This window comes from Pseudorasbora parva, chromosome 11, assembly GCF_024679245.1.
Source record: "Pseudorasbora parva isolate DD20220531a chromosome 11, ASM2467924v1, whole genome shotgun sequence".
Classification (NCBI taxonomy): Eukaryota; Metazoa; Chordata; class Actinopteri; order Cypriniformes; family Gobionidae; genus Pseudorasbora; species Pseudorasbora parva.
In genome coordinates this window covers 42,837,623-42,864,005 of record NC_090182.1, presented here as the reverse complement: position 1 = coordinate 42,864,005, position 26,383 = coordinate 42,837,623, and the positions used below count along the sequence as shown (strand labels likewise).

At 40.4% G+C, this 26,383-nt stretch overlaps 1 protein-coding gene across 1 annotated transcript in view; it reads left to right on the top strand.

Annotated features, from left to right (window-relative positions):
- slit3 (slit homolog 3 (Drosophila)) overlaps positions 1-26,383 on the top strand; it is a 231,779-nt gene that overhangs the window by 148,579 nt on the left and 56,817 nt on the right. Inside the window, exons 6-12 of the mRNA XM_067458018.1 lie at positions 5,039-5,110; positions 13,075-13,146; positions 15,155-15,318; positions 17,002-17,146; positions 19,362-19,433; positions 22,531-22,602; positions 23,569-23,640. Of these exons, the coding sequence (XP_067314119.1) occupies positions 5,039-5,110; positions 13,075-13,146; positions 15,155-15,318; positions 17,002-17,146; positions 19,362-19,433; positions 22,531-22,602; positions 23,569-23,640 (669 nt within the window). The remainder of the gene's footprint in view (positions 1-5,038; positions 5,111-13,074; positions 13,147-15,154; positions 15,319-17,001; positions 17,147-19,361; positions 19,434-22,530; positions 22,603-23,568; positions 23,641-26,383) is intronic.

Here is a 26,383-nt window from a genome sequence, read left to right as displayed (position 1 = left end):
GAAGGCATGCAGCAGCCTGACCTGCCGCCGAGTACGCTTTGCCCACCAGTGCCGACGTTGTTTTCAATGGTCTGGTGGGCAAAGTCGGGGCCTTTAGGGACGATGCCGAGGAAGGCGAGAGATGGCTCGCAAGCGTCTCTTCTACCTTTGGCATCGCCCCATAACCGTAGTGTTTCAGCCCAATGATGTTACTATAGACCGTAGTCTGAGGGCTGAACACACGGTAAGATGCCGGTCTCCTCCATGATGTTGCCACCTCGGTGTGCAAATCATGGAAGAATGGCAGGCCCCGCCGCTGAGGTTCTAAAGCGCGAGCGGGCAGGAATCTTTCGTCTAATTTACTAGAACGTCTCTTTCCTGCCTCAGATCTTTCTACGGGCCAGTCGATGTTTAATCTGGCCACGGCTCGCGTTAGAACCTCAACGAGCTCATCACTCGCAGGGGACTGAAGTGGCGAATCTTCAGTCGCGATGCTCTCAACGTCCACCTCCTCGGAGCTGGATAGTTGGAGCACCGGCGGCTCTCTCGGGGGGGAAGAAACCGCAATGCGTGCTTCCAAGCCCCGAGAAGAACCGCTGGATGGAGCGGGTGAGGGCAGAGATAAGGCAGCGCCCGTCTCAAACCCCTCCGCAACATCCAATTGTGAACCCCACGACTGCAGCCTCCGCTCTGCCTCGGCAGCAGCGGGACCAGAGCCGCGGGGAACACGAGCCGAGGCACCCTCCTCGAAGAGTGCCCGGCGGGAGCGCAGCGTTCTCAGTGGCATACGCTCACAGTGCTCGCAAGCAGCCCCCTCGAGGGCTGCCTGGGCATGCTGCGCTCCCAAGCAGGCAACACAAAGAGAGTGTGTATCCCCACTCGTGATGTAGCGTGGGCAGGGATGAACACACCTCTTAAAGTTACTGCTTTCGCTCGCCATTTCTCTATCTATTTTATTTTCTCTTTTTTGTAAAATATATATGGAATATTTAACAAAGGGTGGAAAAACTCTTTCAATAGACAGACAAAAACACCAAATAGACAGACAGGTTCACACAGATCGCTTACTGAAGGCACAGAAGCTAGTTCCTGTTTGTTTTCACGGACGTTTTATAGCTTCCGGTCGATGACGTCATCACGCCGACGATCGATCTTTTTTCCGATGGAATGGTTCTACAGGCGCTTCACGACGCATTAACGCAGAGGCGTTCTCACAGCGTTTCGACGCAGCTCGAGTTCCCCGAAAGGGAACTGATTTTTTTTACAGTGTATGAAACAATATGCGACCAAATTAAATGAGACAATATGAGACCAGAGAAAACGAGATGATATGAGACCAGATTAAATGAAAGAATATGAAACGGTGTAAGACCAGATGAAATTAGACAATTTAAAACCATATGAAGTAAACAATATAAGACACTATGAAACACAAAAAAATAAAATATGAAATGATCAAGTGAGACAATATTAGACAAGACAAAATAAGACCATATGAGAGCAGATGAAATGAGACGAGACAAAATGAGACAATATGAGCGGAGACTACATGAAACAATATGAGATTATGTGACCAAATGGAAACAAGACAATTTCAGAAAGACTGGAAAAGAGAAGGAGATAAAAGACAAAACAAGAGGAAAGACAAGAAGAACATTTATTTAAGTATTAAATTAATTAATTAAATAATTATATATATATATATATATATATATATATATATATATATATATATATATATATATATATATATATATATATATATATATATATTTATATAAGAAAAAATAATACAATTAAGATTAAATAAGACTGAAACATATGAATTGGGGTGAGGTGAAGTAAAACTAAATAAGATGAGATGTGAGGGAAAAGAGCAAGATAATGACGAGATTTTAAAAGGGCGAGAAGAGTCGAATAAGATGAAGTGAAGAAATGGGACAACATTGGAGGTGAAGAAGTGAGACGAGACTGAATGAGATGAGACCCAGTAGAGACAAGAAGATCAAAACCACACTTGATCTGTTGCCCATGAAAGGTCACGTACTGTATTTCTGTTACGACTACAGACCGCGTGTGTGATTCATATTCTGAAGCTGTGATCGAGCATCGTCCTGCTGTACTGACGGTCAGTTCTGAGTCATTTGCTGTGTTAGCTATCGAGCGTGAATGAAATACGGCCATGCGGCTGCTGGTTAGCATCACCGACTCTGACAGATTAATAGTCTAGTGAAGGGAAGGAAGACCCATATCTGTTTCTTTCTCCCGAGCTACAGATGGGACACTGCTAGGACGAGATCTCTAAAGTGCCAATACGGCTCATGACTGAGATGATTAAAGGCCAATGTAATTAGAGCAGGGAAATTAAAACTGGGACTTTCATTACCCACCACTACCATGTCCCACCTCTCCAAACAATCACCAAACACACGCATAACACACGCTCGCCTATGCGCATTCAAGACAGCTATTCACTCTTGACTATAGCGTTATCATTGTTAAAAGTCTCTTGCATAAAGTCACAATGACTTCCTCTAGAGATCAACTTCACATGTTCAGATAATACAGACAGAGCTCTGAAATCTGATTGGATGAGCTATGTTTGAATTCTATATATAATGTGCCAAGCATTCACAATATCACCTGCTGTTTGGCAGTACTTACCAATGGAATTGCCTATATTGTGATTATTATTAGTATTTTATTAAGAAATTACATGTTAAGAAATAGCTTTTTGTTTTTTAAGGGTTTCATTATTCTATGGTAGGAAAACCAGAAGGTTTCAATCAGTCACTGAGTATAAAAAAATTAGTCCATGGTACTTCAGGCAATATTAATGCTAAAAGCCATTCTTTTAAAGCGTTTCTCAAAAGATGTGCCTTGTGCTATAAACGACTGCTTACCATGAAATAATGACTTATAAAAAAAGTCTTTCTGCTGAGTTTTCCTCGGGCTGTACGCAAAAACAATCAGACCATCATTGTATCTTGATTTATGAACAAATTACAATAATGATCCGCTTCGTTTTAGTGTAGCCTAATTCTTAAACAGATGAGCCAATACTTTTAATGAATTGTTCAAAAAGTCGAGTAAGTGGTTTGAATTAGGTTGACAAATCCTTCACCGTATTGACTTGATCAGAGTGGTTAATGACTCAACATCTGTCTCGCTTAATAAACTAGTTATATTTTCAGTGTTCAAATGTTCTGTTTTATGTCCATATCATCATATCAAAATTAAAGGAAGTTTTGTGTCAGCATCATTACAGACTATAATGTGTCATTAGAAATATACATTTGCTTTAGGCTTTTTAGTTTTGTAAAAAAAAATAAAAAATAGGTATCCTATTAATGTGTGTACATATATAATTTACAGTATATAATATAATTGTTGTTGAAGCTGATGTTGTCATTTTATAAAAATCAATAAGCCCCAAGAGGCTGTGTGTTTCAGTCATTTCGCTACGATTAAGAGTTGTTGTAATGCATTCATAGTTTTATTCTTAAAGGTTTCTTAAGAATGAAAAAACAGACATAAGATACAAACATTTGACATTTTTGCATTTAAAGGTTATTTAATTTTCACAGTCATAGGTAATGGAATCCTCAATAAACTCATCTCCAATCCTTCCGTTATCCCTTTTTAATAATTGTTTAACCGACACGTCATCCTCAATAAACCCGTCTCCGGCGTAATGCCCCCGATCTTTCGAATATTCCGGTCTATTATGAATTCTGACCTGTTAGGTTGCCAGAATAATAATCATACACTGGTTGTTAATAGGCCAGAGGAGAACTGCCCCCCCCCCCCCCCCCGACTGAGCCTGGTTTCTCCCAAGGTTTATTTTTCTCCATCATGGCCTGATGGAGATTTGGTTCCTTGCCACTGTCGCCTTTGGCTTGGCTTGCTCAGTTGGCGACACTAAAATTTCAACTAAATAAATTGAATTAGTAAATTAACTATATCAACTATATCACTGATCTGCCCACATTGTCGCTATATGACGATTGAAATGAGCTGATAACAGAGAGCTCCTCAAGAGCGTCTGTACAGCCGAATCAAATGCAGTTGTATTATTTTCCTGTTTAACACCGTGAAGCTGCTTTGAAACAATTGGCATTGTAAAAGTGCTATATAAATAAAGGTGACTTGACTTTTCCTTGACTAATGCCTCTGTGGTGGGTGGATCCCATAGTCTGTCCCATCAGCAATTATGGAGACAGATGCATGTCTTTTAAAAAAGGGGGATGGAGCAAAAAAATCACCATAGATGCTTCGTTCTTCTTTATTACCCATCTCTAAAGACGCAAAGCCTGTCGTAGGTCAAATGTCACAGCAGCCCTGTTTGCTGAACAAATGACTTAAGAAAAGCGCTTAGATTCCTTGTTCTTTATTCAAGCCTCTTTCAAATCCATCTCTTTTAAGGATGCAGAGAGGGGTGGGGGGTGGATAGCAAAGTCTGCAAATTAAAGTAAAAGGAAAAGAGAAGCAAAAAGGAAGAAGTGCCCTTCGCGTCTGCTCGTCCAGCTCCGTGACCCAGGCTGATTTACGAACTCCTTCCTTTAATGAAATTGTTTCTTTGACAGAGCCGGTAAAAGCTTGTAATGGATTGGCTGCTCTAATGTAATGAAATTACTCCCATTCTGACTTTTAAAAAAAAAGAAGAAGAGGGGGGTAGACGAGTGGGCTGGGGGGAGAAAATGCAATTAATATTTACAGAGAACTGACAGACGGGGTGGGCTGTGCACTATAGCCAGCCTCCCATTCTCTCTCTTACCTCTCTTTGCCCCCACACTCTCAGCAGTGTGGCGAGAGAGAGAGGACGAGATAGGAGGAGGTTATAGCCAGACAGGCCACTTTTAGCCAGCTGGTCCTTTATCCCGACTGCGGTGAGGAGAGCAGAGTAGATATGAGATGCCCGTGTGTGTGTTAGTGTGTCTACCTCCCTCCCGCAGCCCCCACCTCTCCTCCTCCTCCTCCTTCCCTCCCTCCCTCTCTCCCCTCAGCCCCCACCCGCTCGTCTGCAGACCTGCCGCTGACTTCTGTCTCTCATCTGCAGGCAACTGGACAGCAACCACATCAGCTGCATCGAAGATGGAGCCTTCCGAGCCCTGCGCGATTTGGAGATACTGTGAGTCCCCCTCCCGCCTCCTCTGCGGGGTTCTCTTCTCTCTCCTCACCTCTGCTGTCCCTTCCTCTAACTCTGTCTGTGTGTTTCTTGATCGTTCTTGAAGGACAAACTGTGTTGCGTTGTGGACCTGTGGCGCATAGTCTGCTGTCACCCCGTCCGGTCCGACACCGCGGCGTCTAGCGTGCGATCGTCCATGCGACAGCCGAAGTTGCACGTTTGTCATTATGCAGCATCGTTGCCGCTTGAAAAAGTGTTCAGACTTTTCTGGGTGCACCTTACCTTACCTTAACTTAAAACCACTGCAGTGTTGTGCGTTCTCTGTCTAGAATTGCTTTTCCTACTTTAAACTGGGTGTTAGACTCACTTTGACGCTGAGATCTCTCTTCTGTTGCCTGCTGGGAAATCCCAGTCACCTTCATCGCTCACGTCCTTAATCTCAGAGCAGAGTTCATAGCATGCTTTGATAGCATAGCAGAGATTTGATGTGCTTGTGAGTGAGTTTATTGTTATTTCTTGAGTATCCCCTGGATTGTCCCAGAGAGGATGCGAGGCAGGAAGCGGGACATACAAGGGGGGTCTAACCGGCGCGTCTCCATCAAGCCAATTGGCAGGGCGCTAAGTGCCAACCTCATCCTCCAAATGAGCGCCGCTCACTGGGGACCCGGAGCCAAGCCACCCCCTCCATTAATTCCTGGCTCCAGAGGACTCGGCAGGCGGTTACATCATTGTTAGGCAGGTTTTCCGGCAGCGTTAGCAAGGTGTACAGGTGGCGATAGGGAGAATCAAAGAAGGGAAAAGAAGAGCATCTTTCTTGTCTCATGACCAGAGCAGAAAATGACCTTATAAAACAGGAGCTCGGAAGCAAGAAAGTGTGAGTAAGTCGGGAATCAATTTTCATTAATAAAACAGAACCTCCCTAGATTCTGCCAAAGACCTCTGGGACCCCGGCAAGCCAGGGAAAGCAGTGGTACATGAATACACATCACTTTCCTGCTGATTGAGCCATCTCTCCACCCCTCTGGAGAGGCTGCAACACACGGTTCTGCAAATGACACTGTATCACGGCTAAATAACCCCATGCGCCATAATCAAGCTCAACCTTAAACCTTACATCCATGTTTTCCAGTAGCAGATTCAACTTTCTGCTAACTGGCCATTACAGCTATGCTGTTGGGCCAGTTTGTAAGAAAATCACACCTCTGGGTAACTGATGGAAAAATTAAGGGATGTCTTGTGCTTCAGACACAGCGATTTAGCCGCTAGTGATAATGCTTTGAGTCTCAATGTGAGGATAATGATTTCCAGCAGTTTTTCTTATGGTTGATCTTTCTGAAAGGCAGCACAGCTGATGGAAATCCATGTCTTCTATCACCATGACTGTTAAAGAAATGTTTGTGTAAAGTAAAGTAAGGGCTTTTACTGGTAAAGCATCTTGTATATATTTAGGTTTGTGGTGAAGAAATGTCCAAGGGGTGTAGACTTCACATGTTCAAGCACTATTTTATATTCAGGGCAAGCATGTGTATTTTTTAAAGTAGATTAGTATAAAGTGAGATCTGTTGATATGAATGAAAGAATTGTTTAAATGTGATGTTAATGTGTGTTTTGCCATTCAGAACACACTTGAGGTGTAATTTAAGGGTCATATTAAATGCATTGTTTGAGAGAGAGGCCAACCGAATCTTTTAATCTCAATGATCGTTAAAGGCCTATTAAAATAGATGGTGCACTGCGACATAATTGAGAGATTTGAGCATACTTTCCCATCATTCGATGTTGGGTTTTGTGATCACTGTAGAATTCTGGTGGTCACTATAAACAGCGACTAAAAAATGGAAAAGCAGGGACCTATTTAAACACTTCCATCGGGTTTGGAGATGGTGATCATAGTGGAGATTACACAGAGCAGTTCGTGGCTAACCCTCCTCCACAACTAAATGACTGCCAGTGATTTAACGCCTGCCAAACTACACAGAATTAATGATCGGCCCTTTCTGCTGATGAATTGTAATTTATATTTAACATAACTGTGCTAATGACTGAACTAATGACTTCAAAGCTATCTCGGACATTTTCTCACATAGGATGTGACTTGCATCCCAATGAGCTGTAGGAAGTGCTGTAGGAAGCACATTGATGTGTTCACCATCTGCACAGCACCTAAACCTGCCTCATAAGAGGCACCCCCTTGATTATTTTCCATTACTTATGTATGGAAAATGCAATACTTGCGCTTGATCACTATACATATACACAAAATCAAGCCATTTTATCTTTACATTCTTGCTTTAAATGTATATGTGAGATGGACTGTGCGTTATAGGGTGTCCAGCTTATCTTTGTTTTATTAAATTCATGAAATTCAAATTGGTGCATAACTGAGAACAATGGCAGTTTTTCCCATTTCTAACTTCCACAGGCAAAACGAATCAAATTTTAAGTATAATATAAACGAGGTTCAATTTGGTGTTAGAATAACTGAATATTTTTCACGGGTATATGCCTCAAACTCAATTTTCATTTATACACTATATTCAAATATAAAGAACATATATATTTGGTTAAGTGAGTTCAAAAATTGTTAATGCGATTCCTTAGCCAAATAATGAATTCATGTGAAATGAAAAACTGTTTAGTTTGAATAAAGGCATGGTCTGAGTGTTAAAGAAACACTTTCTTATGATAAGGAGAACAAAAAACTAAAACTATAATTCAAAATATGTATATTCAGCATAAGTTATTCATAAAAATATTGAAGACTAAAGAAGGCATAAAGATTGTTCTAGTGGATATATTTTTCAGCAGGGTTACGGTGAGCATATTTTGTGTTAAGAACCCAATGAGAACGTCTCAGCATTTCAAATAGTGCTAAGTGCAAGACGCATGCGCTTTATGCTTGTTTTGGTCTTTAAACACTTGGCTCTTTTGTGGAATCCTTCGTAATATGTTATTATCGTCCTTCAGGGCTATTTTGTGAAATGTGGTTTAAATGTGAGAAGGGAATTTTTTAGTATTGTGAGAAAGAGCATTTTGGAAACTCCCCATATACCCCACTCAGTTTTGTCCACACACACGCAGCACTCTGACAAGCGCTGGAGCCTCTGCATATTTTATAACCACTTTTGTACAGAAAATTCTGGCTCTGAATCAAATGTCAAATCATGTGAATTTCTTTGCCCTGCTGTGTCATTTTTTATGAGCAGGAAAGTGCAGAGATGTTTCCGTGCCATCTCCTGAAGGTGACTTTCCTTCCCACCACGCATTGATGAGGCCCAAATTTTTTCGCATTACCACCGTCCTATCCTCCTGCCAAATGCTGACATTTGTCAATGTGTGCACGGCACATTTTTCTCGACAGCTTGGCAAAGACCTTGCTGGTCAAACTGAAGTGAGTTTAGCATGATAGCTTGAGCACCGTACCCCAAAGGGACGTCTTTGCAGCTCACCGGGCCCTGTCGATACATACCACTCTATACTATAGCCACGACAAAGGCATTTTCTCCCTTTAAATCCACAGATGTACTCCTAATCACGAGTGCTGTTTAATGAGGGTTTCACATTTTTATTTAAAGAGGCTAGCTTGTAGAACTATGGCATGCCACGTTGTCAGATTAAATGTTGATTGTGTAAGGGAACATGCACAGGCAAATTAATAATCCTGGGTACAAAATGGCATTTCTTCAGGCTCAAGAACTTGGAAATATGCTGATTTGTAGAGCCTGTTGCATTTCTGTGGTTACAGTGACGTCTCAGGATTGTTTTGGGGGGAGGCAAGTGGGCGTTAGATCGAAACCTAAATATATTACGAATGAAAAATCGTGTATTTCATATGGAAGGTTTGAGAAATATAATTTTCTTATGGTTAGGGCTTATGGTTTGGCAGTTTTCTACTTTCATAATGTCATTTTCTTAAAGCAAGACCTTTTGAATGTTCCTCTTGGCAACGATAACACTGAGCTTTGCTCTTTTTGGCCCCAGCCGCCCCTTATCCTAATCATTTCTAACCTCTGTGCTCCCGTAAAAAACATTAGCTCTTTTTAGATTTAACAAATGTCCTCTAGCCGGTGCAGTTGGTCCCACTTTGGGAACTCGGGACAGCAGATTCCCTTGAATCAGATATTCCATGCATCTTTAATTTCCAACATGGGTTGGCCTCCCCCTGGACAAATCAGTCTTACTTCTGCAAGGCCTGATTGAAAGGTTGTCTTTAGTCAATAGATGAGTCTTTATGTGACAGACAACAGGCAGGCGGTGGGAGAAAGGGCAAGCTGATGGCTAAATGAGAGGATGGATTAGGGGAGTGGAGGGGGAGAGAGCTGTCATTAGCTCACAAACAGCACATTCAAGCACAGGAAATTGCCTTGCCACCAGACATGGCCCTATTGCGTTATCTTCGTGTGGTCTACGCCTCAGCTCAGGGAGATGGGGAGGGGGCAGGCTGGAAATCGTGCGTTTCAGCAGTCGGACCCTTGCGCACAATTAATCATACGCTCCTGGATGGCCGGAGAGAGGAGGGAGGCCAGTGGAACAGCTTAGATTCAATCTGTCCTCATTTGTGCTATAATAGCCTCATCAATGGCAAGGGAATCGTGACGGTTTTCGGCGTAGTACCTGTTATTTTCACCTCTCCTCCCATCTTCAGCTTTATCGAGGGATGGAGAGCTCTTTCTCTCCTTTCAGAGGAGGCAAAGGGTAGGTTTATGCATATTACAAATGCTAAGAACTACTTTTTTTTAATAAGCCTACACTTGGACACAAACCACATGGATGGGATTATGAGCAGAGATCATGTTGTTTCTCTGTTTATCCTCACTGGGTTTATTTGAATTAGCGGAATAACATCTGATTGCGGCTTTGCTGTAGCTGAACGTAGCGATGCTAAGCTAAACAATGGCAAAAATTTCCATCCTACACAGATGAATTCCATCACACTGCAACAAGCGGAGCCTAAGCGCTCACAATGAAATCACGCTCCATCTGGAGGCACTTTACTCATTTGTTTTGACTCGAGGGCCCGACGCAGGGATGCCCTGTAAATGGTTGCTCGGATGGACCCTTGCATTGCAAACTCACAATTGTGCTGCAGTAGCCACAATAGTTTCCCATGGAACCATGACAACATCACAGACCTGTTGGCTCACATCTAGTTTTCGAGAGAGTAAGTGACCGATGTACGTATATAGACAAGGTGGTGTATTCCCTACTCTATACACTTTCCAATGGTAGCCACTCTTCAAATGCACTCAATTTCACAGCACATGGAAGAAAGTCATCTATCACATTTACGTTATTAGCACTTTTTCTTAAGAATGCGATTTAGAATAAGCATCAGTTACCAGGACAGATACTTTCTGAAAAGTACACAGGGAGAGCATTGTATTCCCCTAAGCCTGTCATGTCAAATAACACGGATCTTTGCTTTCTGGTTTCTCAGGAAAAGTCAGATTCCTGAAGCACTTTAGTTATTTCCCTGCAGCCCCTCGCATCCACCAAAACAACATCTCTCTTACTTTCTAATTTCAAAATGTCCTGGCGCTGAAAATGCTGCTGTCTTTTAGGAGTGAAGTATCCAGAGGCCCTCTCGAAGTCCCTCTAATGAAGGCCCGAAGAAAGCCTAAGAGCACTTAAGACCTCACTGTTGAGCTTTTTGCAACTGTGGGAAAGCTTTCTCGACATTGAAAAGAGAAGTAAAAAGAAAACGTGCCCCTCTGAGACGGTCTGAAGACTAAGCGTTGTGAGCAATTAACAGCTGCCTGGTTCTATTGACGCCTGCATCAATAGAGCTTTAAATAAAATCATAAAGTTACACAGTCAAGCTGTGGAGTTTGGCATTTGTCAGATCCTATATTGATTTCATTTAATTTCAGCTTGAATGCACTTTCTCAGGAGTCGCTGTGGATGCGGTCCATCCCCCTGCAGCACGTTTATTTTGCTTAACACATTTTTGATTTATGGTCAACCACAAGGAGACACAGGCGGAATGACTTAATTTTGCTGGCGAAGAAGACAAAGGAATTTTAAAGACTCAAGGTGATCTTCAATTATCACAAGTGGCTTTAGCAAGAGTCGCTCATGCTGCGCTGGTATTTGCTGAGATCCCACGCTGCAGCAGTGGGCGGCCCTCTGCAGTGCAGAGGGCTGGATATAGGGAAGACTGACAGTCTTGTGTAAGACAGCATTTCTACAACGGGCTCTACTTTAAGGCTATTGTTTCTTGTAGCAAAGCCTAACTCGAGTCAGAGATATCCATATTAACAGGTACTGAGACACAGAGGGTCATCGCTCTGGGGCATGGAATTTGTCAAGATTAAGCCCACATAACGTTACAGTGATGGCTAGTCCAGCTCCAGCTTTTTCAAATTACGATTGCATGAATGAAATCTATATGAGATTATTTTTACTCAGGGTTTCTAATCCTGGAAACCGGATGGCTGAAATATGAATGAGCAAGCGAGCACTACCGCAGCAAGCACAAGCTGTTCGGGGCTCTCTGTGAAACAGTCCTTCTTCAGTTTTCAGTCTTGTCTTCATTTCGAAGATGCTCACTGAAGAAAGTGAAGGCTTCACAGATAGGAGTGAGTCCTTCCTGAGCAAGTTGCATTTTCACTTGTTGATGGTTTGGTATTGTAGGCTTTTACCAGGGCGTTCCTCCCATGGGCTTGCCCAGAGCTTCTTCTATTTACATCTCGATAGAGCAGCAGAGAACAGCAATGAAACGTCTGAGCCACAGCGGCCTTGACAAGAGGATCGCTTTCTGGTGCGGATTTGGTCAACTCCTCGCGAGGGTGATTCCCTCACCCTGTGTGTAATTTGTGTGGTATTTCATGTGTCTATGTGTAGAATAACAATAATTTTCCATTCCATTTAGTTAGTTTTCTTCTTTCCTTTACTCATAATAAAGTGTTCCACCATAGATCTGAGCCAAAATCAATATTCAGATATCATTTAAAGTCCCACAAGAATGTTATGTTTTAGAGGGATTAGTTTTCCTCTGATTTGTGCAGTTTTATAGTACCTACTTTCAAGAAACAGACCCGGGCTGGGAAATTTCCATTGGTCGGAATTGTAAATCTGATCGCTCACATGGTAATGTAAAGGGCTTGTTTGTTTACCAGAGTGTTTAGACTGAACTTTCTGGCCTTGAATTAAAAGCGAGAGCAGCAGTTGGTCTGATCAGTCAATAGGCATTGATATTAAAACCAAAATCATTGGGAGTATTTGGGTTCCCGTAGCTCAAACAGTTGAGCTTGGCGCTAGCAAATAGGTCATCATGGGTTCAATTTCCAGGGAATGCATGAATTTATATATACTGTGTGTGTGTTTTAAAGTATAACATAAATGCAGTGTAAATCACTTCAGATAAAGAGTCTGCCAAATGCATAAATGTAAATGTTTATCATGGATTCACTTTTAGAGAATTCACTCCAGAATTGGCTGTCATTAAACCTTTCATTAGAAGGAACACTCAGACCCCAAACCCGAGTTGTAAACTGAGTTGGCATAGTCGGCTGGATTCAGCAGTTTCTCCTCACCAAGCAGGAACCATTAAAATCCTAAATTGAGAAATTCCAGACCGTTTTCCAAGAGGTGGAGGTACAGGAGGCTGTGTGTTCTGCATGTGCGTGATAGGTTTGGAGGTTATGATGTGGGATGGATTGATTACAAGATTAGGTCAGCTAAGTAGTGCTAATCACAACTGTGGCTGGTATGACAGGAAACAGAGAGGTCTGCCGTCCATAATTACAAGTGTGCATATCATCGATGATATCATTCTTTTGCAGACCATTACACGCTTGTGTGAACACACACTACTCACGGTGCGACTTTCTTATTTTTAAAATGTATCTAGCAAATACCCGTTTCATTTTTTACTCGAAGTCACATGATCTGGTCTTTATTTCCTGGTGTTGACGAGTCACTCCCCAGTATTTTCTAACATTTGTTCTCTCTCTTTTTCTTTCCAGCACTCTCAACAACAACAACATCACCCTCATCCCACTGTCAAGCTTCAACCACATGCCCAAGCTGCGGACACTGTGAGTACTGAGAAGCGCTTCATGGTATTACAACTAATGCTACGCAGTCAGACATTTGTATACTGTATTAGCCTACTGCGTTTAGTGTCGTTAATATTAAATCTTAACCCTTTTTTGGGGATTTGCTGCTTGACTGGAGCCCCTTTTCCAGGCTCTGTGGTGACGCCATGCCAGTTATCAGAGCCCTGGTCTGTTTGCGTAGCAGACATTGTCTTGGTTGAACATGTTGAGATGGCTGTCTTACACAGATGCCTGTGTTGCACTGTCCGACCCAAACCACAGTTGATATAAATAATTACACAGCCCCCAAATCTCACATGAATCATTCCCTGCTGTGGCTGACCTACGATATTAACGCGACTCAGAGATGCTTTTGTTGTTATTCGAGTGTGGTCTTTCTTGTCAGAAATTTGGGTCTTGTAGAGAGATAAATAATGAAATATGTCAGGAGTAAACACTAGTTTCATTTTGGGGAATCTCTGTCTGAAATACGAGGCTTTAGGGTTATTATGACCCTGATGCACATGTTCGGTGCTTCCTCCTTCGATCAGTCATTTCTTTTTCTATCTATATCCCCTCTTTCCGTCATGGCCGCCGAGCGTCCTCCCTGGAGTCATCCATAGCTCGAGCTCCACAGCCGAGCAGTCTGGCCTCCCTCCCATCAGTCAGCCCATCAGACAGGCCAGCCCCCACATGCGGGATTGAATTTGCTGATGCTCGGATGGCCAGGCGCGTTGCTCCCTGGGCAGTATTGAATTATCCACAGCGAGGCTTTGGTTGCTACCCAGTTCCTTTGGATTGAATTTTCTGTCTCTAATATCCCTGATATATCTGTATTGAATTTGTTGCTCGTAAAAACAACTTATTAAATCAAATGTTTAGAGATGTTGGTAATCCATTTAGTCAGGATGGTGGTTTGGCTCCAGGTTTCTGATCAAATAGTCCAGTTCACCCCCCCCCCCCCCCCCCAACCCTTTTCACCTCTCCTTCTACAGACGTACTATCTTTGTGCATTCAATTAGATCAAATGATATCACCGCATGATGCTTGCCATTCAATAACTCAGACAAATGAAAAGCACTCCCACCGCTAGGCAAGTAGTCATTTTCTGTATATCACGGTCGATAGGGTGTGTGCACGTGGAGCTGCCCCATTGTGCCCGTCCTCGGCTCATCCCATGCGCAGCTGAGGCAGCCGAGGCTCCTTCTCCCAGTGTCATCCATCTTTGTAATCCCACTCATCTGTAATTAATCCGCAAAGACAGGGGGCCAGATACTGGATTTGTAATGGGAAAAGCTCTATTAAAACCGTCGCCCCCATGCTGAAATTGTCAATGAGCAGGTTTTTGTCCTCCTAACTGGATTCAGCCTGTTATTTCATTTACAGACAGTGGTGAACGATATAGCTGCACCTTTTGATTTGCTGACACCACTTTTTCTTTGAACTGTGTCTCTCGTCCCCTTCGTGTAATGGCCCTTGAGAGATTTATATTAAGATGTGAAAGATGTTATTGGGAATTGTGCCATATTGTTGAAGACCTTGATGAAACGAGGGCGAATGCTCTGGGGATTTGCGAGTGGTTTATTGTGGTCTCGGTGGTGATGTTACTATCATCTGGACAATAGAATGTCCCATTCTCACTTGAGTTGACACTTTAATTCTGATGTGTCTGCATTGCCGAAACTTTATTGAGATTCTCCCCATGGATACTTACTCGATCTCAGCGGCTATTTCCTTCCTCTTTTGCATTTAAATGCCGCATCACAGATGGAATATGACATGAAGTGTGTGGTAAACATTCCTCGTCTGATCTTGTCTTCAAATAGCTATTTCCCGACATTTCACTGAGATCATCCACTCCAGCATCCATGTTAGACATACAAACCTCCTCTGACCTTTATTCGATACTGTCTCACTATCTGTCCCTCATTATTCTCTCTCTCTCTCTCTCTCTCTCTCTCTCTCTCTCTCTCTCTCTCTCTCTCTCTCTCTCTCTCTCTCTCTCTAGTCGCCTGCACTCCAACAGCCTGCACTGCGACTGCCACCTGTCCTGGCTCTCTGATTGGCTGCGGCAGAGAAGGGGGCTGGCCCCTTTCACACAATGCATGGCCCCCGCCCATATGAGAGGTCTCAATGTCCCTGATGTCCAAAAGAGAGAATTTGTGTGCACAGGTATGGCACAGTATTTACTTTCTCTTTTCAGAATGTGCTTCTTTTGTCTCCTAACTCTGTCAGTTTCCATGTCTGTCTAGGTAAATCTTACAACTACAAAAAAAGAAAATAAATTGCATTATTATTATTAGGCCTATCGATTTAATATGTTAATTTGATTAATTAATAACGGTAAAAAATATTGTGTTAAAATTATTAACGCATTCAACGCACTTGCCCCGCCCAATACCTACTCAGGTCATCTGACATTTCATACAGTTGATTGATGATGAATATGATGCAGGGTAATAGCTCACTGCATGATGGGTGTGATGGACGCAATTATCCTAAAATTCAAGATATGGTGGCATAATATGATATAGATGCTCAATTTGGATTTCAAAAAGCTATAAAGGCAAAGCAACTGTTCATCTCAGAGCAACACACAGCTGTGTTTCATTTCTGAATTCACGTTTTGAAACAAAACGGGTGAACCAATGATTCAATGGACCATTCATAAAGAGAAGCATCTACTTCACTCCTGAATTACTTTTTATTTCAAATAAAGAGTTTATGTTAAAAAACAACTTTACTCAACCTTGGGGTCCAAAAGTGTAATAAATTATGTGGAATCTAATAAAATATTCCTTTCTTAATCTACTTTTTGTAATGTTTATTTGATACTTTACATAATAATGACTTTAAATTATCTTTTGGTGGTCATTTCTCAACCAAATATGATATGTGATTAATTAATTGCCACATCATGCAACTAATTAGATTAAATATTTAATTGTTTGACAGTCCTAATTATTATATTTATATCATTATAAACTCTATTGATCATATTTTAAAATAAAATAAATACTGCTTTTAGGGCCATATTTTTTCCTGTTTTCATTGTTATATTATTTACTATATTGTTTGATGTTAATAACTTAACACAAATGTTCACCAATTCCCTAAATTCTCACCCTTCTGCAAAAAAAATACGTCTAATTCAGTATAGCAAAACAATAATGAAAACATTATAGTTGTATGTTTTATTTCTGACAGTTATAGATGGTATATATTTGTCATAATAACAAAGATACTTTTAGTTTAAATAAATAGTCTTATAGTCTTTAAATGGGGGGTTCATTTTCTTCACAAACAAAATAAATAATAATAATTAATGTGTGAATATTTTCTCTTTAATACAATTAAACACTGAGCGTCTGTGTTGTTTTATAAAGCCATTCCATGTATTCTGTATCTTAATGGACCTTTGGGTTTCATTGGTAAAAAAGTTCACGTTCTGCTCTCTTTAATTAAGCCCCCTTCTCCTCCCCCTCTGATTAATCAACTGATGAATATACTCTAACACAAACACAAAAAACGCTGCAAGAAAAAGCGTTTCTTAATTAAGCTGCAAACAATGAAACAACAGGGGGGCCTGTTCTTACTGATTATGTACTGTATTAAAAGCTATTTTCACCCGTCTTGAATCATGCTGAACTAATGCTAAATTTCATAGTGCTGAATGGAAGCTACATGACAGTTGTAACTACTATCAGAGAGCATGTGTTTCTGTTCATATTTGACTCAAAATGGTGTTAATGTACCGTATGATCTCCTTTTTGCTTTCTTGTGTCATTAAACCGTGTTGTCTTTAGTCGATTTTCCTCCTGATATGTTATTTTTCCATCTTTTCCTCTGCCCCAGGTCCTACTCAGACGGAGCCAAGGTCATGCGCTCCCCAGGCGTCCGTCTGCCCTGCCGCTTGCACCTGCAACAACAACATTATAGACTGCCGTAGAAAAGGCCTGACGGAGATTCCTGCCAACCTGCCCGAAGGAATTGTGGAAATGTATGGATTCCACTCCTAAAAATCATTTCCCTTCACTCTTTGTGTAAAATCTGCCAGTGTGATAAGTACTTACCGCTGGTATTGTCTGTGCAGTGATCTGCCTTCTTCCTCCTGTCATATAACAAAGGCCATTAGCAGTGCGGTGTAGCTGCCTCATTAGCGGGTGCGTTAACGCTGTGCCGCAGTTGCGGATAGATCTTGCTCAATGCTACTGGAGGTCTACCAGCCTGTCTGCTGGGTTTAGGCAATTAGATAGCCAGTCGAGGATCAAAATGAGGCAAGTTATACTGAGGCCGATCTAATGTCCAGGAAAGCCGAGTGTCTTATCAGCAGATTCAAGCAGTGCTCAACCAAGGTTGTCTGTGATATGATGTGAAACGGCACACTTTTTAAAATACTAAGTATATACTTCAGAAATACTCTTATAGCAAGACTTTTGTAGTTGATACCAATATCCATGACATTTCACATCAGCAAAAGCGTATATGCTAATTAGCACACCCACTTATTAGCTGTTACAAGTTACTATTAAAGTAAACAGTGAGTGGTTTTCTCTCTTTCTTGTTGATAGGTCAACAATTATCAAACTGTTTTACATTACATTTACATGAATGCCTCATAAAGATGTGCATTTTAATCAAGACCTCGAATTTAGTTGATTCTCTGTACTGCCAATACTGTAGAAAGATATACAGTCTTAAAATGTCGCGCTTCCCAGTTGCGAATGTTCATTTTTACCCCATTTACAAGGATATTCTCTAAACCCCTAGTTGTTTTTGGAAGTCTTTGATTTGGGGCTTTTTATGTGATTTGGTTGCATTTTATTAGAAAAAAAGTTTTTAAAAAAAATTAAGCAGCTATTAGATTAATGACCAATTTTTCTGCCTATTCACTTTTTATATGACCTTTGCAGCATTGTGCTGTCCATGTTAGCTTGTGTAATGTTAATGTCAGCATATTAATCTTAGCTTTCTGAGTACAATCAAATTAATGTAATTCATACACCACTGTCATTTAAATCATCTGACCTTGTTTATGTCCTAGCTACTTCTGTATTAAGTGTCCTTTAAATACAAGAGAACGTTCAAAAGAGGTTTTGCGGTATCCTCCAAAAAACAAGGACGTTTGGGTCGTGCATGAGAAATTTGCAAGGCCGACATTTCCATTGTGCCAATAGGCTAGGACGTTGTGTTTAATGGTCGTGTAGTGATGTGGCAGTACGCTCACACACATGCACACTTTTTTTTACGTACTTTGGCTGTCTTGCCTCAGGCTGATTGAATGTTCTCGTGCTTTGGAGAACGTCCATATCGTCTTGGTCAGGGTATTTGGTATCCATATTGATTCAGAGATCCTTGTTTGCACTAAAAGACAGGTAGGTAATTGCCCTGATATGTGCTGTTCCTCGCCGTTGTTGTTATGTCAATAGTGTATGACCTTTGCATAATAAATGGATATGCAGGCTAGGACACATTAGCCAAATCCATGGCCAAAAACAAATCGGGCTAATGAAATGATGTATAACCTGGAGCATGCGGTAGAGCTGCGCTTATTTCTCAGGGACTTGTTTTCGGTGCACTCTTATCCCAGTCAGCCAAAACACAAATTGAACACTTAATGTACAGGCTGCCATAAAGCATTTATAGATGGCTTTCTCTGTAGACCTCCTGATGGAGCATTAAGCACCAGCAAGACTCTCAAAAATGAAAGGTTCTTCACTGTAATACTCTTATGAGCACTTAAGCTTCAACAAAACACCCCGTCTTATGAAAAACACATTTTCACTGAATGGGGTTCACTGTGGTTCTAGGTGATTTAAAATAATAAAAGCACAAATTATAACTAGGAAGTAAATACTTTTATTCAAAATAAACATGCATTATGTTCTTCAGATCGGCGTAATAGTTTCATTTAGTATATAGATAGTTACATAAAGAACTAAAGAACAAAAGGTTTTTGGGTTTTAAATGTAACATTTAATTTTAAAAAGTGGGCTTGCTTTCAGACTCTGAGAAATAGATTATCAACAGATCTGTGTTGAGGGGAATGAATGCAACATTAACATGTACATTTGTGTAACACCTACAGGAATATTACATTGCTTTCTTTTCTGTGCTGCACCATATTTGTTTTTGTAATTTTATTGTGTACAATTACTAGTGTAATGGAAAAGTCAGTGTTGTATAACAAAACATATCCATCTGTTCCTGTGTAGCCGTCTGGAGCAGAACATGATCAAGAGCATCCCAGCAGGAGCGTTCTCTGCATACAAGAAACTAAAGAGAATGTAAGATCTTCCTCACACAAATACAAATTTCTGTCATGAACCTCTAGATGTTACATCCTGATACTCAGCCTGCAAGCAATCACATCATTCTCTCTAGGGCATGTTTGGGTTGGTTTCGGCTGTATCGGTAGCCAATGAGCTCGCTGCTCAACCTTCAAATATTTGGTCAGCACTTAGAAACCCTCCACCTTCCCCAGCTCCACCTGTATAGATCAGAGCATAAAAATAACAAAAAAAACACAGATGGGAGTAAAAGTTTTGTGCGTGATCTATGGACGACGTGGAAATTAGATAACTAGGGCTGAGACTTTAACGCGTTAATTAAGATGAATTAATTACGGGACTTTAACGCGTTAATTAATTACGCAAAAAAATAAATAACATAATTTTAACCACACTTATTTTTGCTCCGCGGAACGTTTTTCAACGGACAGTTTCGACGGACCGATTATACTGGAACACCAATTAGCGCTCCGGAGTCACGACAACAATAAACCATAGTGAACATGAACGGAGAAGCTGATGAGACCGCTCTGCTTGGCCCGTGGATGGGAAATTTTGTTTTAAAAAACGAAAAAATGGAAGCGTCGACAAGAGCATGGTTGTGTGCAAGCTATACAACAAGGAATTTGTGTATCACCGCAGCACATCGAGCCTCAAATATCACAAATATGCTTTTGCTAAACTTAATGGCAAACATTGCACTGGTCTGCAGGACTGAAATAAAGAAACAATATTTTGTTGATTAAGCTTATGTATTCAGTCATTATTCAATGGTATACTAAAAATCAATGTGAAAAATTACTTCTCATTGTTCTCAGGTCAAATATTTATATGCAATTAAAATGCGATTAATTTCGATTAATTAATTAACAAAGCCTCTAATTAATTAGATTCGAGTCCCGCCCCTATAAATAACACAAACACAGCTGATCATTTCGATAATGACCAAAACAATCTACCAGGAGTGGTGCAATTTAGTGTGTTTTCTGTAAAAATGTTCTGGTAAATAATTGCACAGAGACCAGTAAATTGACTAGCACAAACCTTAGTAAATCCCCTTGCATGAGTCATTTAAATACTATGCTTCAATACATTTTGTCTGAAAAGGAAAAACTAATGCAAAGACGCAAAAATTTGCAATGCAAAAATATCTCTCATGCCTAGTAAATCTAGTAAATCTAGTAAATCTTACAAAATATTTTATGTCAAATAAATGCTGTGCTTATGAAGGTCATCAAATAAAATCTTGTAAATTAGTGTATCATAGTTTCCAAACATTTTAAGCAGCTCTTTTCAACACTAATCAGCAACAAATCAGCAAATTAGAATGATTTCTGAAGGATCATGTGACACTGAAGATGGCACTTCTCCAGCATTGAAAGAGTTATGAACTATAAACTCACAAGAATAAACTATATTTTAAATTATATTCCAATGAACAAAAATAGTTATTTTAAATTGTACATTTTCATGTACCTACTGTATGATTAAATAAATACAGCCTTGGTAAAGACTTGGTAAAGCACTAAAATCAGCTAAAGATTTCTTCTTCTTTTTTTGACAGATCTAGAGATTTACACACTTTGTCTTTTTATTATTTTTCACCCTGTGAATGAACTCTATACTTGCTGCAAGTGATCTCCTGTCAGCCACTTAGAAAAAAAACAGTAGAAGTGTTCATAACATGCACAGCAGATTCTAGAGGGATGTCACCCTGCTCAAGAAAATCTATATTTTAGACACAAGATATTTAATGAGAACTTCTCACCTATGCTTTGGCAGTGATATCTTGACACGAAGGGCTCAGTATTTTGAGGTATATATTTAAACAGATCTGGGTCTCATGGGAGAAAAACACCTGAGAAAAATATATATTTTGTGAAGAGTTTTTGACAACCACTTCTCTTGGAATCACTGAAGTTAATTTCTACCCCAAGAACCCACAATAAAGAAACACTGATGTCTAGTATACATGACAGAAGACAAGCTATAATGTACATCCAGCCGGTTGTTATCGCAGAATAAATCCTGATAGGGTGATCCGGACCCAGACATGAAGCGACCTTATTTCACAACATAAATAATAATAGGGATAAAAGGTTCATCTTTTATTCATTTAAATACTGTGTAATAGGAATTGTAATAATAGTTATCTTATAATAGTTATATATATTTTTTTCTTCACAAAATGGAGTCCGCGTTACCGGTTGACATGATTAAATAACTGTACATGAAATATTGATTAGATTTTTTACATTTTATTAGCTCACCTAACGAAAAAAAAAAAAAAAAAGTTCCTAGGAAGCATAAAGCGCCAACTTTAGTTACCCAGATCAGCGAATAGCATACCACTGGATGGAGCGATTGACCAATCAGAATCAAGTATTCCACAGATCCGTGTTAAAAATCATCACCCTCATGTCATTGTAAAAATTAATAAATGGTCCACACAACTACATTTTTCTACATTGTTCTTTGTGAAACAGTTATCATTTGTTAGTCAAACCTGATCTAAAGTCAATAGCGCAGTATTTCTAGTGCTATTTAAAGGGTGGGTGCACTCTGCTTATTACACACACAGGGATGCGCAGCAGCACACAAACATTTTAAAATACTAAAAATAAAAAGATTCCTCTCTGGAGAAGTCTTTCCGCTCAAAAAATTCCACCGTGTAAATAGTGAATCCGCCATGGTGCAAGCTCAACTGGCTTTTAAAGGGAATGGGAGATGACACTGATTTGACGTTACGCCCAAAACACACCCATGACTCATTAAGAGAATAGGGACATCCCTTTTAGACCATGCAGCAACCACCGCTCTGTCGTTAAACTAGCAAAAGTGGATTCGGACACGCCCTAAGTGCACTTGTGCCATGAGCTTCAGACCATCCACTCAGATCGTTAAAATATGACGCTAAATGCTAATGATGGCCACCAGATAGTGTCTTGTGTTCTTTTCCCCTCAGTATCGAGTTTGCTGGGTATATATAGAGTATCGACGTCCTGTCAGACAAATGTGCAAAATATCCCTTTGTTGGTCTAACAGTCAGCTAACTGTATTATCTCTGTTTTTTGTGTGTTTTATGTTATTACAGAGACCTGAGCAAGAATCAGATATCCGAGATTGCGGAAGATGCGTTTAGTGGCCTGCGCTCGCTCACTTCACTGTAAGTGGTTCTCACACAAAATGACACAACATATTAAGATTCATACACCTGAGCTGCATAGCAATGCATTTACAAAGATAATAGGCGTGTGTAAATGTAGAGAGTCAGGTGAAAGGACAGGTGTCGAATAAATCAGCTGACAGGAGGCTGACAGAACGGAGACGAGACAGCCCACTGTCTGCCTGTGTGTGTGTCTTTCACCGTGTTGGTGTGTGTATGTGTGTACTGACATCTGCAGCAGCGTGAACACATGGGAGGACTTTCATTTAAATCACCCCAACAAGTCAGAAAGAGACAGAAGACTCGGTGTGCGCATATTAATTTGGTCAGCTCTATTTCCCAGCGTCCGGCCCACACAGCTGTACACGAGACAGAGCTCATTTACACATGCCGTGTGATTAAAGAGACGCCAAGGGGTGGAAGATGTGCTGCAGTCTCTTAGGGAATAGGAATAAAGCAAAGAGGATGCACAAGATGTCATAAACACACAACCACGCATTTGCTGGGAAATAGTGTCGAAGAAATAGTTCAGCCAAAAGTGAACGTCGTTGAACTCATTCTTTGTTCTATGACACACAAAATGCAATTACTTTGAACGGAAACTGACGCCTTCAAACTTCAAAAGGACACAAAACATTATAAATTATCATAAAAATAGTCTTTATGATTCATGCTTTGTTTCAGGAACAGAACGAAATTGGCTGAAGACGTTCACATGGCATGTTGATAAGAGAAGCATTATGTGATTTTTATTTTTTATTTTTTATGATTTAACAATTGAAGATATTAATCAGATATTTTCAGTGGTTGGACTTTTTATGATTTTGCCTCCTTTTTAAAAAACATAAAAGCCCCTTTAAGAGAGACACACACACGCTTGATGAGTTCCACATGGGTTACACATATTGAGACGTTATGGGTTGATTCATTGTTTTCTATTTGCCCTGTATCTGTGTTTGTCTTCAGGGTCCTGTACGGGAATAAAATCGCAGAGATCCCAAAGGGACTGTTTGATGGCCTGGTCTCCCTCCAACTGCTGTGAGTGCTGCATTTGTGACTAAATAACCTTCAATGTCAAGAAGACAATATCTTCTGTGTGTGTGTGTGTGCGTGTGCGTGTGCGTGTGCGTGTGCGTGCGCGTGCGCGTGCGCGTGTGCGCGTGTGTGGTCCTGGTAAACCCTATGTTATGGGGAGGATAGTAATACTAGTAATTTTTGACCTTGTGGGGTCTTTTTTTTTTTTGTCGGTCCCCATGAAGAACACAATGAATGTTTCATACGAAATTATGTTTTTAGAAAATGTACAAATGCAGAAAATTTCTAAATAAAAAAATAATTATGTCTATGGAGTATCCCCATATGACATGTTTGTGTTTTTTTTTTTTTTTTTGGGGGGGGGGGGGGGTAATATACACTCACCTAAAGGATTATTAGGAACACCATACTAATACTGTGTTTGACCCTCTTTCGCCTTCAGAACTGCCTTAATTCTACGTGGCATTGATTCAACAAGGTGCTGAAAGCATTCTTTAGATATGTTGGCCCATATTGATAGGATAGCATCTTGCAGTTCATGGAGATTTGTGGGATGCACATCCAGGGCACGAAGCTCCCGTTCCACCACATCCCAAAGATGCTCTATTGGGTTGAGATCTGGTGACTGTGGGGGCCATTTTAGTTCAGTGAACTCATTGTCATGTTCAAGAAACCAATTTGAAATGATTCGAGCTTTGTGACATGGTTCATTATCCTGCTGGAAGTAGCCATCAGAGGATGGGTACATGGTGGTCATAAAGGGATGGACATGGTCAGAAACAATGCTCAGGTAGGCCGTGGCCATTTAAACGATGCCCAATAGGCACTTAGGGGCCTAAAGTGAGCCAAGAAAACATCCCCCACACCGTTACACCACCACCACCAGTCTGCACAGTGGTAACAAGGCATGATGGATCCATGTTCTCATTCTGTTTACGGCAAAAAAACAGTCTTTAACTGTGCAATTTTGATGAGCTTGTGTAAATTATAGCCTCTTTTTCCTATTTGTAGTGGAGATGAGTGGTACCCGGTGGGGTCTTCTGCTGTTGTAGTCCATCCGCCTCAAGGTTGTGTGTGTTGTGGCTTCACAAATGCTTTGCTGCATACCTTGATTGTAACGAGTGGTTATTTCAGTCAAAGTTGCTCTTCTATCAGCTTGAAATAGCTTAAATCACCTTTCTTTCCCATTCTGACATTCAGTTTGGAGTTCAGGAGATTGTCTTGACCAGGACCACACCCCTAAACGCATTGAACCAACTGCCATGTGATTGGTTGATTAGATAATTGCATTAATGAGAAATTGAACAGGTGTTTCTAATAATCCTTTAGGTGAGTGTACATCAAGGATGCATTAAATTCAGCATATTAGAGTTATTTCTAATATGCTATTAAATATATAATGTTATATATATATATATATATATATATATATATATATATATATATATATATATATATATATATATATATATATATATATATATATATATATATATATATATATATATATATATTATGCGCTTGGTGTACATAAGTCACTTAATATTTTACCAACACCAAACTTTTGATCAGTAGTGTACTTAAAATCATATATATTTTTATCATAGATAATCTTTTTACTGTATAAGGTATAAGGTATTATTGACAGAGAAATAATACAGGATAGTAATATTTTCTTATTCCATCGTGCTTTACGATGCGTTTAGAGAAGAATTTGGACTCATTGGTTTATAGGAGGTTGAACATTTTTCCCCTTTTCCTCATAAAAGAAGGTAAAGCGCTAAAAGAAGAGAGGAGAGCATGTTCTGTTTTAGCTGAAAAGAGCATCAAGTTTTATTCTCACTTCCTCATGGGGGAACACTCACGACATCATTAGTATGTAAATTGGACTTGATTGCTAAACATGTCCCTCACACCTACTTATATTTGTGTAGACATGGAAACATTGCTCAGACGTAATTTCCACATTTAATAGTCCAAATTGAGGTGAATCTGTCGGCTCTAATGGGCCTGTTACAGCTTATTCTAATGATTTGGGGAAATTCTGATGACTTCTGCTTTTCCTAACATACACACTGCTGCCGCAGGCACAAACATAAGCTCACATCACCTGTTATTATGCTTCTAAAACACTATAGATTTACTGAAGCGGCCCGACCCATGTTTTCACCGTCAACTGCCATAATGACACAAATTATCTGTGTTTTTAGCAATTAGAGTTCTTCATTCGTAATGGATTTTCTTAATAAGACCCTTTCAAAGAAACACCTCAGGGCATTCCAACAATTTCACTAGGCTATTTGGGTGTTTCTGTGTTTCTTTCTGTTATATATGCTTTTATTCAAGCTTTTTTAATTTTCTTGTTCTTTTTTTTGTGATACTCAAACTAATTAGTTCACCCTGTGAGTAGACTAACGATGCATGCCTTTGCTCCCAGACAAAACCTCATTACAATGGCTTTCAGTAATTAAGCACACGACTGCGTTAGTCAATTGTCAGGCAGCCTGAACAGGAAAGATGCGAAGGCGGCTGGAAGTCGGGGAGGAGTGCGTGACATGACAGGAGCGATTGGTGCAACTCCAGCAATTCATCGACAACACATTCACTGCAGCTTTGTTCAAATTTGTGATCTGTGAACCAAGTAAATTGCAGCTATAGATTTGAATCGGTTTCTGAGACTTACAAGTCACACAGCTTTGAGTGAATGTTATCCCTGTTTGCGGCACAGTGAAATCAACGCACTGCT